General features: G+C 40.2%; 1 protein-coding gene across 10 annotated transcripts in view; it reads left to right on the forward strand.

The window, feature by feature from the left end:
• Window positions 1–14,169, forward strand: part of synj1 (synaptojanin 1) — a 74,001-nt gene that overhangs the window by 47,696 nt on the left and 12,136 nt on the right. For all 10 annotated transcript variants that reach the window (XM_033032574.1, XM_033032580.1, XM_033032581.1 and 7 more), the window contains 6 exons: window positions 3,001–3,118; window positions 3,421–3,633; window positions 5,887–5,965; window positions 7,661–7,823; window positions 8,352–8,567; window positions 9,375–9,509. In XM_033032574.1, coding sequence (XP_032888465.1) covers window positions 3,001–3,118; window positions 3,421–3,633; window positions 5,887–5,965; window positions 7,661–7,823; window positions 8,352–8,567; window positions 9,375–9,509 — 924 coding nt within the window. The remainder of the gene's footprint in view (window positions 1–3,000; window positions 3,119–3,420; window positions 3,634–5,886; window positions 5,966–7,660; window positions 7,824–8,351; window positions 8,568–9,374; window positions 9,510–14,169) is intronic.

Consider the following 14,169-nt stretch of genomic DNA (forward strand, 5'->3'; position numbering starts at 1 on the left):
CCACACAGCTACCACTCTCTGAGTAAAGAAGTTCCCCCTCATGTTACCCCTAAACTTCAGTCCCTTAATTCTCAAGTCATGTCCCCTTGTTTGAATCTTCCCTACTCTCAGTGGGAAAAGCTTTTCCACGTCAACTCTGTCTATCCCTCTCATCATTTTAAAGACCTCTATCAAGTCCCCTCTTAACCTTCTGCGCTCCAAAGAATAAAGCCCTAACTTGTTCAACCTTTCTCTGTAACTTAGTTGCTGAAACCCAGGCAACATTCTAGTAAATCTCCTCTGTAATCTCTCTATTTTGTTGACATCCTTCCTATAATTAGGTGACCAAAATTGTACACCATACTCCAGAATTGGCCTCACCAATGCCTTGTACAATTTTAACATTACATCCCAACTTCTATACTCAATGCTCTGATTTATAAAGGCCAGCACACCAAAAGCTTTCTTTATCACCCTATCTCCATGAGATTCCACTTTCAGGGAACTGTGCACAGTTATTCCCAGATCCCTCTGTTCAACTGCATTCTTCAATTCCCTACCATTTACCATGTACGTCCTATTTTGATTTGTCCTGCCAAGATGTAGCACCTCACACTTATCAGCATTAAACTCCATCTGCCATCTTTCAGCCCACTCTTCCAACTGGCATAAATCTCTCTGTAGACTTTGAAAATCTACTTCGTTATCCACAACCCCACCTATCTTAGTATCATCTGCATACTTACTAATCCAATTTACCACACCATCATCCAGATCATTGATGTACATGACAAACAACAGTGGACCCAACACAGATCCCTGTGGCACCCCACTAGTCACTGGCCTCCAACCTGACAAACAACCATCCACCATTACTCTCTGGCATCTCCCATTCAGCCACTGTTGAATCCATCTTGCTACTCCACCAATAATACCCAACCATTGAACCTTCTTAACCAACCTTCCGTGAGGAACCTTGTCAAAGGCCTTACTGAAGTCCATATATACAACATCCACTGCTTTACCCTCATCAATTTCCCCAGTAACCTCTTCAAAAAATTCAAGAAGATTAGTCAAACATGACCTTCCAGGCACAAATCCATGTTGACTGTTCCTAATCAGACCCTGTTTATCCAGATGCTTATATATATTATCTCTAAGTATCCTTTCCATTAATTTGCCCACCACTGACGTCAAACTAACAGGTCTATAATTGCTAGGTTTACTCTTAGACCCCTTTTTAAACAATGGAACAACATGCGCAGTACGCCAATCCTCCGGCACTATTCCCGTTTCTAATGACTTTTGAAATATTTCTGTCATAGCCCCTGCTATTTCTACACTAACTTCCCTCAATGTCCTAGGGAATATCCTGCCCGGACCTGGAGACTGGTCCACTTTTATATTTCTCAAAAGTGTCAGTACTTCCTCTTCTTTGATCCTCATAGTTTCCATAGCTACTCTACTTGTTTCCCATACCTCACATAATTCAATATCCTTCTCTTTGGTGAATACCGAAGAAAAGAAATTGTTCAATATCTCCCCCATCTCTTTTGGCTCTGCAGATAGCTGTCCACTCTGACTCTCTAATGGACCAATTTTATCCCTCGTTATCCTTTTGCTATTAATATAGCTGTAGAAACCCTTTGGATTTACTTTCACCTTACTTGCCAAAGCAACCTCATATCTTCTTTTAGCTTTTCTAATTTCTTTAAGATTCTTTTTACATTCTTTATACTCCTCAAGCACCTTGTTTACTCCATGCTGCCTATAATTATTGTAGATCTCTCTCTTTTTCTGAACCGTGTCTAATTTCCCTTGAAAACCATGGCTCTTTCCAATTTTTACTATTTCCTTTCAACCGAACAGGGATATAAAGATTCTGCACTCTTAAAATTTCACCTTTAAATGTCCTCCATTTCTCTTCCACATCTTTCCCATAAAACAAACTGTCCCAATTTACTCCTTTTAAATCCTTTCGCATCTCCTCAAAGTTAGCCTTTCTCCAATCAAAAATCTCAACCCTAGGTCCAGTTCTGACCCTCTCCATAATTATATTGAAACTAATGGTATTGTGATCACTGGTCCCAAACTGTTCCCCAACGCATATCTCTGCCACCTGACCCGTCTCATTTCCTAACAGGAGGTCCAGCACCGCCCCTTCTCTAGTAGGTACTTCTATGTATTGCTGCAAAAAACTATCCTGCACACATTTTACAAACTCCAACCCATCCAGCCCATTTACAGAATGTGTTTCCCAGTCTATGTGTGGAAAATTGAAATCTCCCACAATCACTACCTTGTGCTTACTACTAATATCTGCAATCTCCTTACATATTTGCTCTTCCAATTCTCGCTCCCCATTTGGCGGTCTATAATACACCCCTATACCTTGGGGATACAATATCCACAATATTCTTAACACTCATCCTCCCATCCCAAAGCGATGTGATTTGAAGAGAATCCATGTCAGATATTATGATACTAAAAGTACCCCAATTCCTGGTCAGTTCTTCCTGTGAGCACTAATTAGAACATGGGTTATCCATTTTTAAGCTTCCGATGTGCGACAGATTGGTTTCTTAAACATTAATAGAACTTGTATTAAAGGATGAATATTGCAAGCAACATCAATTATTAGTTTACCTTAAATTGTTAGAAGGTAAGTTAGGTATTGGTTTAACATTCTAATTTTACGCAAAGCCATCCTGTCTCTATTTTTACAGAAGGTCAAGCAGTAATAGAATTAACAATGGCAGATTTATTCTCTTTACGTAAGTCACAGGTTGAACAACAACATTTACAAATCAAGCTTTATGAGATAAATCTACAATTCAAATTCAAAAAGCTTTCTACTGATTCCCACTAATACTGCCTTTATTCATTTTCCTGCAGTAAATAAATAAAGGCCGTAATAGTGGGATTCAGTAGATGGCTGATTCAGTAGGTAACTGATTCAGTAGATTTGGTTATTGTGTTGTGGACTTTTATGCAATACTAATAAGTTCTGCTTCTTTACAGCCGATGACCTAGATTTGCTGAATTCCAGTATTCAGGATGAACCTAAATTAACGAGTTCATGGAGTCCTGGAACATTAATATATTATGGACGTGCAGAATTAAAAACATCGGATCATAGGTACAATTTTTAAATGTCACAAGTCTGAAATGTTGGTGGCTGGAATGTATAAAATTACTCAATTTACTGCACTGCTAATTTCACTGCACAGTGAGCTAATTTGTCCAAATCAGTCTCAACTGGAATGGCGACAGAAAGATATCTTTACATGCAACTGTTCTGTGTAGTTGTTTGAAAATTGGGGAATGGGTGCTAGAAAAGAGAAGCATGTCCTAATTATCTATTGCAATCTTTACTGCTGTCATCCAAGGCTTTATTTTATGTATTCATTACAAATTATATGCTATTTTTATTTTATTTAGGCCTGTGGTTGCCATTATAGATGTAGACATATTTGACATTGATCCTGATGCACGACAAAGAGTGTACAAGGAAGTTATTGCTGAGCAAGGACCTCCAGACGGCACAGTGGTGGTATCACTGACCAGCACCTCCTCAGACCATTACTTTGATGATAACTTGATAGACCATTTGCTTCAACTGTTTGCTGCATATGGTGATGTTATTTTGATAAGGTAACTATGTCTTGCATATATCTGTTTTTCCATCTAGTGTAATATATTAACAATTTTTTTAATTTAATTTTCAAAAATGTAATTGGCATGAAGCCTGAACTGCCTTCCCTGCGCTCAAAATGTTTAAGCTTGTAATATTTACAATTAAAAAAATCATGGTTCCAAGTTAGAAGTAGAGTTCTAGAGTTATACAACAAGGAAACACGCCCTTGGGTCCACTTGTTCATGCCATCCAAGATCCTAATTACCTGCATCTGACCCACATTGCTCTAAAACCTTTCCTAACCATGTGTTTTAGATATAATTAGATACTTTTCACTGTACAAGATGTGTAGGACAATGACATTAACCTGGGTGGGATTGTGAGAAGGATGCAAAAAAGGATTCCAGGCCACATGGGCAAATTGAGTGAGGAGGTAAAAACTTGGTATAAGCAATATCGCAAGGATACATGTAGTTATACCCTTTTGGGGGAAAATAGAATGGAGGTGCATTATTTAAATTGTGTCATTTTGAGTATCTATCAAGAGACTTGCGTGTTTTTGTACACCTGTTGAAAGAAAACAAACAGTAAAGGCGGCAAATGACTTGTTGGCCTTTGTAGCAAGAGGATTCAAGTACAGGAGCAAGGCTGTCTTGGTACAGGGTCTTGGTGAGATTATACCAAGAGTACTGTGTGCAGTTTTAATATTTCTTTTCTAAGAACAGATATAATGGCCATTGAGAGAGTGTGGTAAAGATTAACCAAACTGATTCCTGTCATGGCGGGACAGCTTTGTGAGGAGAGATTAAGTCCATTCGTGTTTGGAAGAATGAGAAGGGAATTAAACAAAATTCTAACTGACCAGATGGTCAGAAAGGGGGTGGGGGAGTTGTTCTTTTCGTGTAATAGTCTCACGATATAAAATAAGCCATTTAAGGTTGAAATAAGGAGAAATCTCTTAACTCTGAACATTGTCAGCTTGCAGAAATCACCGATGGCTGTAGATGTCAAATTGGTACATATATATATTTAGAGGTAGTTAAATATTCTAGATGAGAATAGTATCTGGGGGTGCAGGGAAAAAACAGTATTATGGTATTAATACATAGGATCAGATTGAATGGTGGGGCAGGTTTGAAAAGTGGCATGCCATTGTTCCTGTTTTTCTGTTTTTACAACAGTATGTCTGTCTGATGCCACAGGAGTCAACATACATGGTTACATTTTAATCTGCTAATTGACTTAATCTCTCTCTCTTCGCCTAAATCTATTGACTGTTTGCAAATGTTTGGTTTTGGGTATTAATAACCAGTTAGGTTCTCCCCATAAAATCACTGTTTTGGTTCAAGCCTGTGTAAGTGTAGATAATAATTAAATGGAGATGGTATCATTACTGGATGAAATGCAGTACTATTCAAAAGTGAATGAAACATAGATGGTATTTACTAGTGTCAATCCCATATGAATCTACCAGTTCCAAGATCAGGATAAAGATCAGGAGAGCTTGATTAAGATCAAGTCGAAGAAATATACTAGCACTTTTTGGTGTTGATGGCTTTTTTCAGCACTGCATCATAAGTCATACAAAACCTAATATCTTGATTTCCTTTTTGCTTTATTGAAAAATGCTGTGATATTGAAATCCATGTTTCTGTTTACAGTATAGCCTAATGATTTCCAGGAAATCTCTTGAATTTATGCCCTGCATAAAGTATTTGATAATCTTGTTTCAAAACATTGCTGATGGGAACATTAATCAACATTGCATAATCGGAGTTTGTACAAATATTGCATAAAATGCATCTATTGTTAGCATCTTGGAAGAACATGATGAAATGATATCCAAACATTAATGGCATATTTGGAATACAATGTATTTAGGATTGGAGTTCCAGAATTGTTGCTCAAAATGAACTTAAAATAGCTCAATTCTTTAATACAGAATGATATTTTGCAACTAATCGCTGTTGCAAGACACAAAATGCTGGAGTAACTCAGGCAGCTTTGTTAGAGAGTAGAAATGAGTGATGTTTTGGGTCGAGACCCTTCTTCAGACTGACCCGAAACGTCATCCATTCCTTCTCTTCAGAGATGCTGCCTGCCCCGCTGAGTTACTCCAGCATTTTGTGTCTATCTTCGATTTAAACCAGCACCTGCAGTTCCTTCCAACACATTGTTGTAAGTAATGTCACCAAAACTTAACTTTCCCCCATTCAACCTGCTAATATGTATATGTTTATTGAAATGTGATTGACATTTTACTTTTTTAGGTTTGTAGAAGACAAAATGTGGGTGACATTCTCAGAAGGTAGTTCTGCCCTTGCAGTGCAGAAATTGAGTGGCACTGAGGTAAGTAACCATCCTGACAAGGAAGTAACACAAATAATGTTTGCTAGATTTTCCCCTACAGTGGTCTAAATATTAAAAAGGACTAATTTTTCCCTTCTGCTTTACTACTTCTCTTCCACTTTCGTAAGTTTGGAAAACATACCTGCTTTTGTGTGCCTTGATGCATGAGCTCAGTACTTAGTGACATCCCCCAATGCTCCATGCCTAGTAATGGGCCAGGGAGTTCAAAGGGATGTTGCACTTTATAATGGAGATTGAGAACATATCTGATTTGATTTTCCTGTCAGAACATGAAATTGAATTTCTGTTGCAGGAGTTTGCCTTCAGGCATGTGAATATTCAGATTCTGATTCAGATCTGAATATGAGTGTAATTCTGTGCTAAGGATGTTTGCTTGAGATAAATCTCTGACATTGCCTTTCTTATCCTACAAGGCAGGTACCAATTGTACCCCTTGACCATGAATGTTGTGCCATATTTGATCTACATAACCCTCCCCATGTTCTCTGCTACTTAAGTTGTTTCCAAATTCTTAAAAAAGATTTAGGTCTTGAACTGTTAGTTGTTTACCTTTCCACGGATGCTTCCTAAGTGCAGTGTATTTACAGCATTTTCTGTTTTTAATTCGGATTTTCAGCATCAGCAATTTTTCTGAACCTCGTTACATATTTTCTGCAACAGATATTTTCTTTAGTAAGAATGGATACAAGACCTATACAATATTCGGCTAATAATAGTAATAGATCTGTGTACAAGGACACCAAGGTCCCACTGAACAGCACACTTCAAATCATCATTTAAAAACATTCTTCTTGTTTTCTTCCAAAGCAGATGACCTTGTTTTTTATGCACATTATGTTCTGTCTGTAGCATCATCATCAATTCTAACATTGATATATTTTGTGGTTTCCTCATCCAAAACATTGATGTAGATTGTGAACAGTTAATTCTTGCAACATCTCAGTATTTATGGATTCTGCAGACAAAAAATACTCTTTTCACTCTTATTGTTGTCCATGATAATCATTTCTTCAATCCACATCCTTATCAACCCCACAATCTCTCCACTAGCCTTCTAAATGTCCAATTACGCCACATCCGTTTCATATTCTTTTAGTTATAAATATCAAAAAATGAATTTTATTTAAAAAAAATTATGTTCAGTTCGTTAACACGGTGCTGTTAATAATTTCTTCTACTACTTGCGAGGTAATATATTCTACCATTTTTCTTTTGACTGATAGGCTAACTGGTCTTTCCTCCATTGTTTTTTTGCCTCCTTAACCAGTGGGGGTGGGAATTGTTCTAGAATCCAACAAAGATTTAAATAAAAATGGCATCAGTTTCTGGCAGTAATAAATCTGCAAGAGCAGTACATAGACTTAAGTGGGGAGAGTAATAGACCCTGGGAAACATCAGAAAAATCGATCTAGGGAGAGAATATTGAAAACAAACATTGAAATAGTGAACCATAATAGCTTGTCATAGGTTGGAAGCAAAAGAAAGGTGAATACCCATGCTTACAAAAAATGTTACCAATATAAAAATGAGATTTGTTTTACTAATGCATAATATTAGAATATGTAAATAGATCTTGTCTGAACAATGCTGGTTGGAGATGACTATCTGACCATATCACAAAATATGTTTAATTTAAAGATCAAAGGGGAAAAACAAAATATTGTATTCATGTAGGTTCTGGACAGGACTATTGCTATCTGTCTGAAGAATCTGGATTGGAGCAGCAGATTAGAGGAAGAGATGAGTCTAGAAAAAATTAGCCCTAGTTTACCTGTCTCTACTAGTTCTACACTGCTGGGAGAGGATACTGTTGTTTCTGCTGACTATGATATGGAAGGTATGTAGAAAGAATTAAATGTCTAAGCATTCAGTACGTTTAAAATCTGATTTATTCAATGCATAAAAATAAGATAAATAATGTGACCTTTTTATGTTTTAAATATGTAAACTCTCAGTCCCTAATAACTATTAAAATGCAGAGACATCATCATGCAGCAAAATAAATTGGCTATGAATAAATCGGTGATCCATGGGCAAGTATCTATCAAATTAATTTAATTGCTTAAACCTTTATCATATTCTAAAAATCCAAATATATTTAATACCTAAATATCATAAATTGTAACTTATTAGTCTGTTTTTTTGGATATGCAGCTTTATATTTTTTTTTAAAGCAATTATTAATGAATATTAGGAAATCAGTTCCATTGAATTTAAAAGAATAATTTGCTTTTGAAATGTAATTTGGGCAAAATGGAGAATGGGAATTTGAACAATGCAAAAAATGGTCGTTCAGTTCAACTTTAAATCTATTTGTGACTATTTTTGTATTGCCTTTCAAGTCCTTTGCATTGTTTTACCATAGGTGACGTGGATGACTATAATGCTGAAATCTATGAAATCCCTCAGCATTTGCAGCCTGCCTCTGGTTCAGGTTCAGGGACTTCTCCTAGTTCGACACCCAGGACGAGTCCCTGTCCTTCACCCACAATGCCAGAGGCACTTCCACCATTACTGCCGAGCAGACCTAGTCGTGCAACCACAAGGGGTTCCACATTACAACAAGAACAGTCACATCAAGGTAAATGTTTGTCATGAATATCAACAAGTATTGTATATTTAGCACTGGTGACTTGCAAATTAGCTGTCATCTTCTAATTATCTTTCAAGGAAACCACCTATATTTTGACCATTGCTAATAGTGCTATAACTTAATTACTCATTTCATTCCTGCCATCGGGAAGAAGGTATAGGAACCTGAAAACTGCAACGTACAGGTTTTGGTGCAGCTTCTCCCCTACAGCCATCATGCTATTAAACATCACAACCTCCAAATAGGCTCAGAACTATTGAGACTTGGAGGCATTATTTTTGACTTTTTAATTGTTTGTTTCTTTTCATACATGTACTGAACTTTTTTAGTTGGTTAATATGGGTTTTACAGAGTATGATGCTTATATCCAAGGACACAAAACTGGACTGAATAGATACAGGAAGAATGTTCCTGATGGCAGGGTAGTCCAGGACAAGCGGTCATAGTCTAAGGATGAGAAAAAATATATATTGTCTCATAAGTGATGAACCTATGGAATTCTCCACCACAGTTGATATCAAATTATTCAATATATTCAAGAAGGAGTTAGATAATGTTTTGGGTGGGGCTCAAAGGAAACTAGGAATATGGGGAGAAAGTAGAAACTGAATTTCAATTATCAGCCATTAACATATTGAATGGCAGAGCAGGTTTGACAGGCTAAGTGGCCTACTACTCGTTTTTTCCCCTTGGTAAATAGTTCCTCAGGGGGTTATTTAATAGTTGTTTTGTAATTTCTGCTATGATATGATCTCAGATTGTTTATACTGTTAGGTCATTGTTTTTTAAAATCAGTTTCTTCAGAATTCCAACAAATTCCAACACAGAAGGAAAGTTGTCAGGCGCTGGAACCAAAACGAGCACCACCGCCACGTCCTGCAGTCCCTCCTTCAAGACCTGTCCCACCACAAAGACCACCTCCTCCTACAGGTAGATTGTTTTTTAAAATCTTTTCTTTACACTTTCCCCAGCTACCCACCAAATGTATCTTAAATTGTCTTCACTTTTTCTGCACAATATTAACTGTGCCCTTTTTCAAAAATGAGTGAAAAAATATCTGGCGAATGGGGTATCATGGGAAAATGCAAAATTGTCCTTTTTGGCAGGAACAAGAAAGAAACGTTTAAATAGTGAGAGATTCTAGAGTTCTGACATGTGGAGGGTCCTAGATGACCCTCTGTAACATTTGCAGATACTGCATGTAATTAGAAAGTCTAACAAAATGTTATTTGTTGTTAAAGTGAGATTGCTTCAGAGTACTTTGTGCATATTGATCTCCTTATTTAAGGAAGGACATTAATGTAGTGGAAACAGTTTAGGGAAGGTAGCAGCAGAGTCTTTTAATATTTCTAAGCCAGAAATAGATAGATATTTGATAAGTAAGGAGTAACAGGATACTGTCAATAAATGAGAATGTGGTGTTGAAGTTACAGTTAAATTTGCCATGGCTACTTAGTCTTTAACCTGCCAACATCTATCTAACTATATATTACTAAAACTCTCATCTTGTTTGTGATTCTGTGTGCGTGTGTGATCCCAGAACTACGCCAAAACGGTACACGATGGCGGTAGAATTTTTGGACCACCTTACATTCAGATTGATGTTGTTCTTCACATTTTTAACTTTACAAATCCCACTGTGAGAAACATTTCTTCCATCTGCCTGGCAGTTAGCAGTTATGATGTCACAATGTGATGGTAACCCTGCTTGCTACAATGCTGCAATCCCAGGACACTGAGTCCTGCAAGCCCTAGCAAGTGCAATTGCATTTTTTTTAAAGTTTAAAATGAGGGAGGGTGAACAAGACAAAATAAGCCGCCCCTGCACAGTTGGGTGCTATGGGTGAGTGGTGGAATATTGCGTTGGGTGAACGCGTTGCGTTGGGGGAATGGGTGAGTGGTGGAATATTGCGTTGGGGAACGGGTTGCGTTGGGGGACCAGGCCTCCCGTGGTGGCTATGGGGGAGTGGTGGAATATTGTGTTGGGGGAACGGGTTGTGGGTGAGTGGTGGAATACTGCGTTGGGGGAACGGGTTGCGTTGGGGGAATGGTGGAAATGGCTTGCGGCCTCCCGTGTGACATCCACTTGGTCTAGTATATATTACTAAAACTCTCATATTGTTTGTGATTCTGTGCGCGTGCGTGCTCCCGGAACTACGCCAAATGGGTTTATGATTGCGCTACAATTGTTGGGCCACCTTACTACAATTGTCTTGTGTGTTTTTATCAAGTTTCGTTCAGATTGATGTTATATTTTACAAGTTATTCACATTTTTAACTTTATAAAATCCAGTTTGAGAAAGAATCATTTGAACTTGCAGTGGCAGTTACAGCTATGATGTCACAATGGGATCTCATTTACATAAAGTGCCGTGAGCAGTGCTCCACACGACAATGACATCACAATGGGATCTCATTTACATAAACTGCCCATCAACAGTGTCCCACCCAGTGCAATGAGAGATTTGTTACATTGTTGTAAGGAGAGGGAGGGAGTGGAGGAGGGAAGGAGGAGAACTTTTATTTAAACATTGTGTTTAGTGGGGGAGGGCGAGAGGTGAGGAGTGGGGAAGCAGGGAGATAGATGGAGAGGAGGGGTAGGGAGGGGAGATGGGTTATGGAGGGAGGGAGGGAGTGACTGAGGGTAGCGGAAAGGAGAGGGGAGAGCAGAGGGTGAATGCAATCACATTTCTTTCTACTGACGGAGACGGAGTGGGGAACCCTATTTCTCTCTCTTCCTATCCCCTTCTGTTGCCTTTCTTAACATATCTTTTCTTAGGTGCATAGAACTGTACAGCACAGGTGCAGGCCTTTCGATCTACAATGTTTGTCTTGATTCCAATTAAAACTGCACATCTAATAATAATAATAATAAATTTTATTTAATGGGCGCCTTTCAGACATCTCAAGGACACCTTACATAGTAATCGGAATAAAAACATATAATCGGAATAGAACAGGTAAAAAAGACATCACAGAGACACAAATTAAAAACAGAATTCAATCCAAAAACAGAAAATCAAAAACACAATGTGAAGAGGGAGCAGTGGCAGCCAAAGCGCGCCAGCGTCCACTCTCTCTTCACGGCAGCCATCTTTGACACAGACCTACAGGACTACAATTAGACAAAAAAAATCATCCCCCCACAGTGGATAGCACTGTGGGGGAAGGCACAATGTCCAGTCCCCACCCCATGTTCACCCCAAAGTCAGGCCTATTGAGGCCACTGCAATTGCCTCTACGGAGGCCCGATGTCCCTGGCCGTTCTCACCCGGTGGTCTTGCCCCGGCGTCGGGAGAGTCCTTTCGGCGGCTGGGCCACCTGGAACGGCCGCTTCCTGGTTGGAGCCCGCGGCTACCGAAGCCGACAAGGCCGTGCCAGTTTGGAGCTCCCAGGTTCCCGATGATAAAGTCGGCGCCGCCTCTCAGCACTGCCGCCTCTCCGCACTGCCACCTCTCCGCACGCCGCCTCTCCGCTCCGGAGACCCGCAGCCTGGATATGTTGCTCTCGGCGGTCCAGCTCACCAGAGCTCCAGCGCGTCGCTCCAGCGCGGCGACCCAGGCAAGGCATCGCCCGCTCCACTCTGCTCCGCTCCAGCGCTCCAACGCTGTGCCGCCGCTGAGGCCGAGGTGCTGGGCTGTCCCCGCCAGGAAACGGTGCTCCAAGCCCGCAGGTAGGCCACGAGGACGGGTCGACGGGCAGCCCGGAGAAAAGGCTGCCACACCGACCAGGTAGGGACCTAGAAATAAAGTTACACCTACCCCCCCACATTAAAAGACCATATCCCCAACAAACAAAAAAACAGGACTCACTAAAAACTATAAAAAAAACGAATTTAAAATGGACGGCTGCTGGCTAGCAGCCGTTCACCAAGATGGCTCCTCCTCCTCCTGTATGCATATGTGCCTGCATACATCTGCCTGCATGTGGTCTATATCCCTCAATTCTCCTCCCCTTTTATGTCTAAATTCCCTTGGCAGGGCATTCCAAGCACCTACCACTGTGTCTGGGGGAGAAACAAAAACTGGCAACATCAATCTCCCTTAAACTTTCCTTCTCTGCCCTTTAGCAAAGACATTTCCTTCTTGGGGAAAAAAGCTTCTGATTATCGACATGACAATGGACAATAGGTGCAGGAGTAGGCCATTCGGCTCCTCAAGCCAGCACCGCCATTCACTGTGATCATGGTTGGTCATCCACAATCAGTACCCTGTCCTGCCTTCTCCCCATATCCCTTGACTCCGCGATCTTTAAGAGCTCTAGCTAACACTCTGTTGAAAGAATCCAGAGAATTGGCCTTCACTGCCTTCCGAGGCCGAAAATTCCACAACTTCACATATCTCTGGGTGAAAAAGTTTTTCCTCATCTCCGTTCTAAATGGCCTACCCCTTATTCTTAAACTGTGGCCTCTAGTTCTGGATTCCCTCAATATCGGGAACATGGTTCCTGCCTCGAGCATGTCTAATCCCTTAATAATCTTGTATTTCAATGATATCCTGTCATCCTTCTAAATTCCAGTATACAAGCCCAGTCGCTCCATTCTTTCAACATATGACAGTCCCGCCATCCCGGGAATTAACCATGTGAACCTGCACTCCCTCAATAGCAAAAATGTCCTTCCTCAAATTTAGAGACCAAAACTGCACACAATACTCCAGTTGTGGCCTCACCTGGAGTATGTCTGTGCTTATAATTATATATATTTGGTGTTAATAAGATCATGTGTATTTATATTTGTAGCAAGACATCCTTGCACCTTACTCGATCTCTTTCAATGAAGATCAACATATCCAGTGACGTGTTTGGGACTATCCCTGTTCCTTTGTACATTAATATTTCTCAATCTATCGTCATTTCAGATTTTTCAGATTTTCCTACTTCATACTTCAAATACAATATATTTACCTACTCATCCAACGTATCTAAATTGCCTTTAAGCCTCTTTGTATCTTCTTCACAATTCAGAATCCAAACCAGTTTTGTATTGTTGGCATATTTAGAAATATGTTCAGTTTCCTTCATCTGAACCATTTCATATATGGTGAACATCCAAAACCCAAACGTCAATCCCTGCAGTATCCTCACTCACGAAATGCCATCCTAAAAAGAAACGTTCACCGAGGGCGGCCCGCAGAGGTGACAGCGGAACCTCCGGTCGGTCCTCGAAGAAAGGGGAACTAAATCCCCATTCATAAAAGAGAAGGTGAGGGTACATTGCGCGGGAGAGTAGGAATCCCAAGACAAAGTTGAGTGAGCGTTCACCGAGGGTGGCCCGCAGAGGTGACAGCGGAACCTCCGGTTGGTCCTGGAAGAAAGGGGAACTAAATCCCCTTCATAAAAGAGAAGTGGAGGGTATATTGCCCGGGAGGGTATATCGCCTACCTGGAAGAAACCGGACATTTTTTCCAGGATGTCGTCTGCACACCAAAGCTCACCAAAGCTCACGTTTGGCGCTAAACATGGCACGCCAAAGCTCTCGTTTGGCACCAAACGCACATCGCCTCTGCTGCACACGGATATAAGAGCGTGAAAATGTCGCCTTAGGCCGCCTAAGGGCATGTAGCCGCGCTAGGGTGACATGAGTGCGAGA

The sequence above is a fragment of the Amblyraja radiata genome, chromosome 14 (genome assembly GCF_010909765.2).
Source record: "Amblyraja radiata isolate CabotCenter1 chromosome 14, sAmbRad1.1.pri, whole genome shotgun sequence".
Classification (NCBI taxonomy): Eukaryota; Metazoa; Chordata; class Chondrichthyes; order Rajiformes; family Rajidae; genus Amblyraja; species Amblyraja radiata.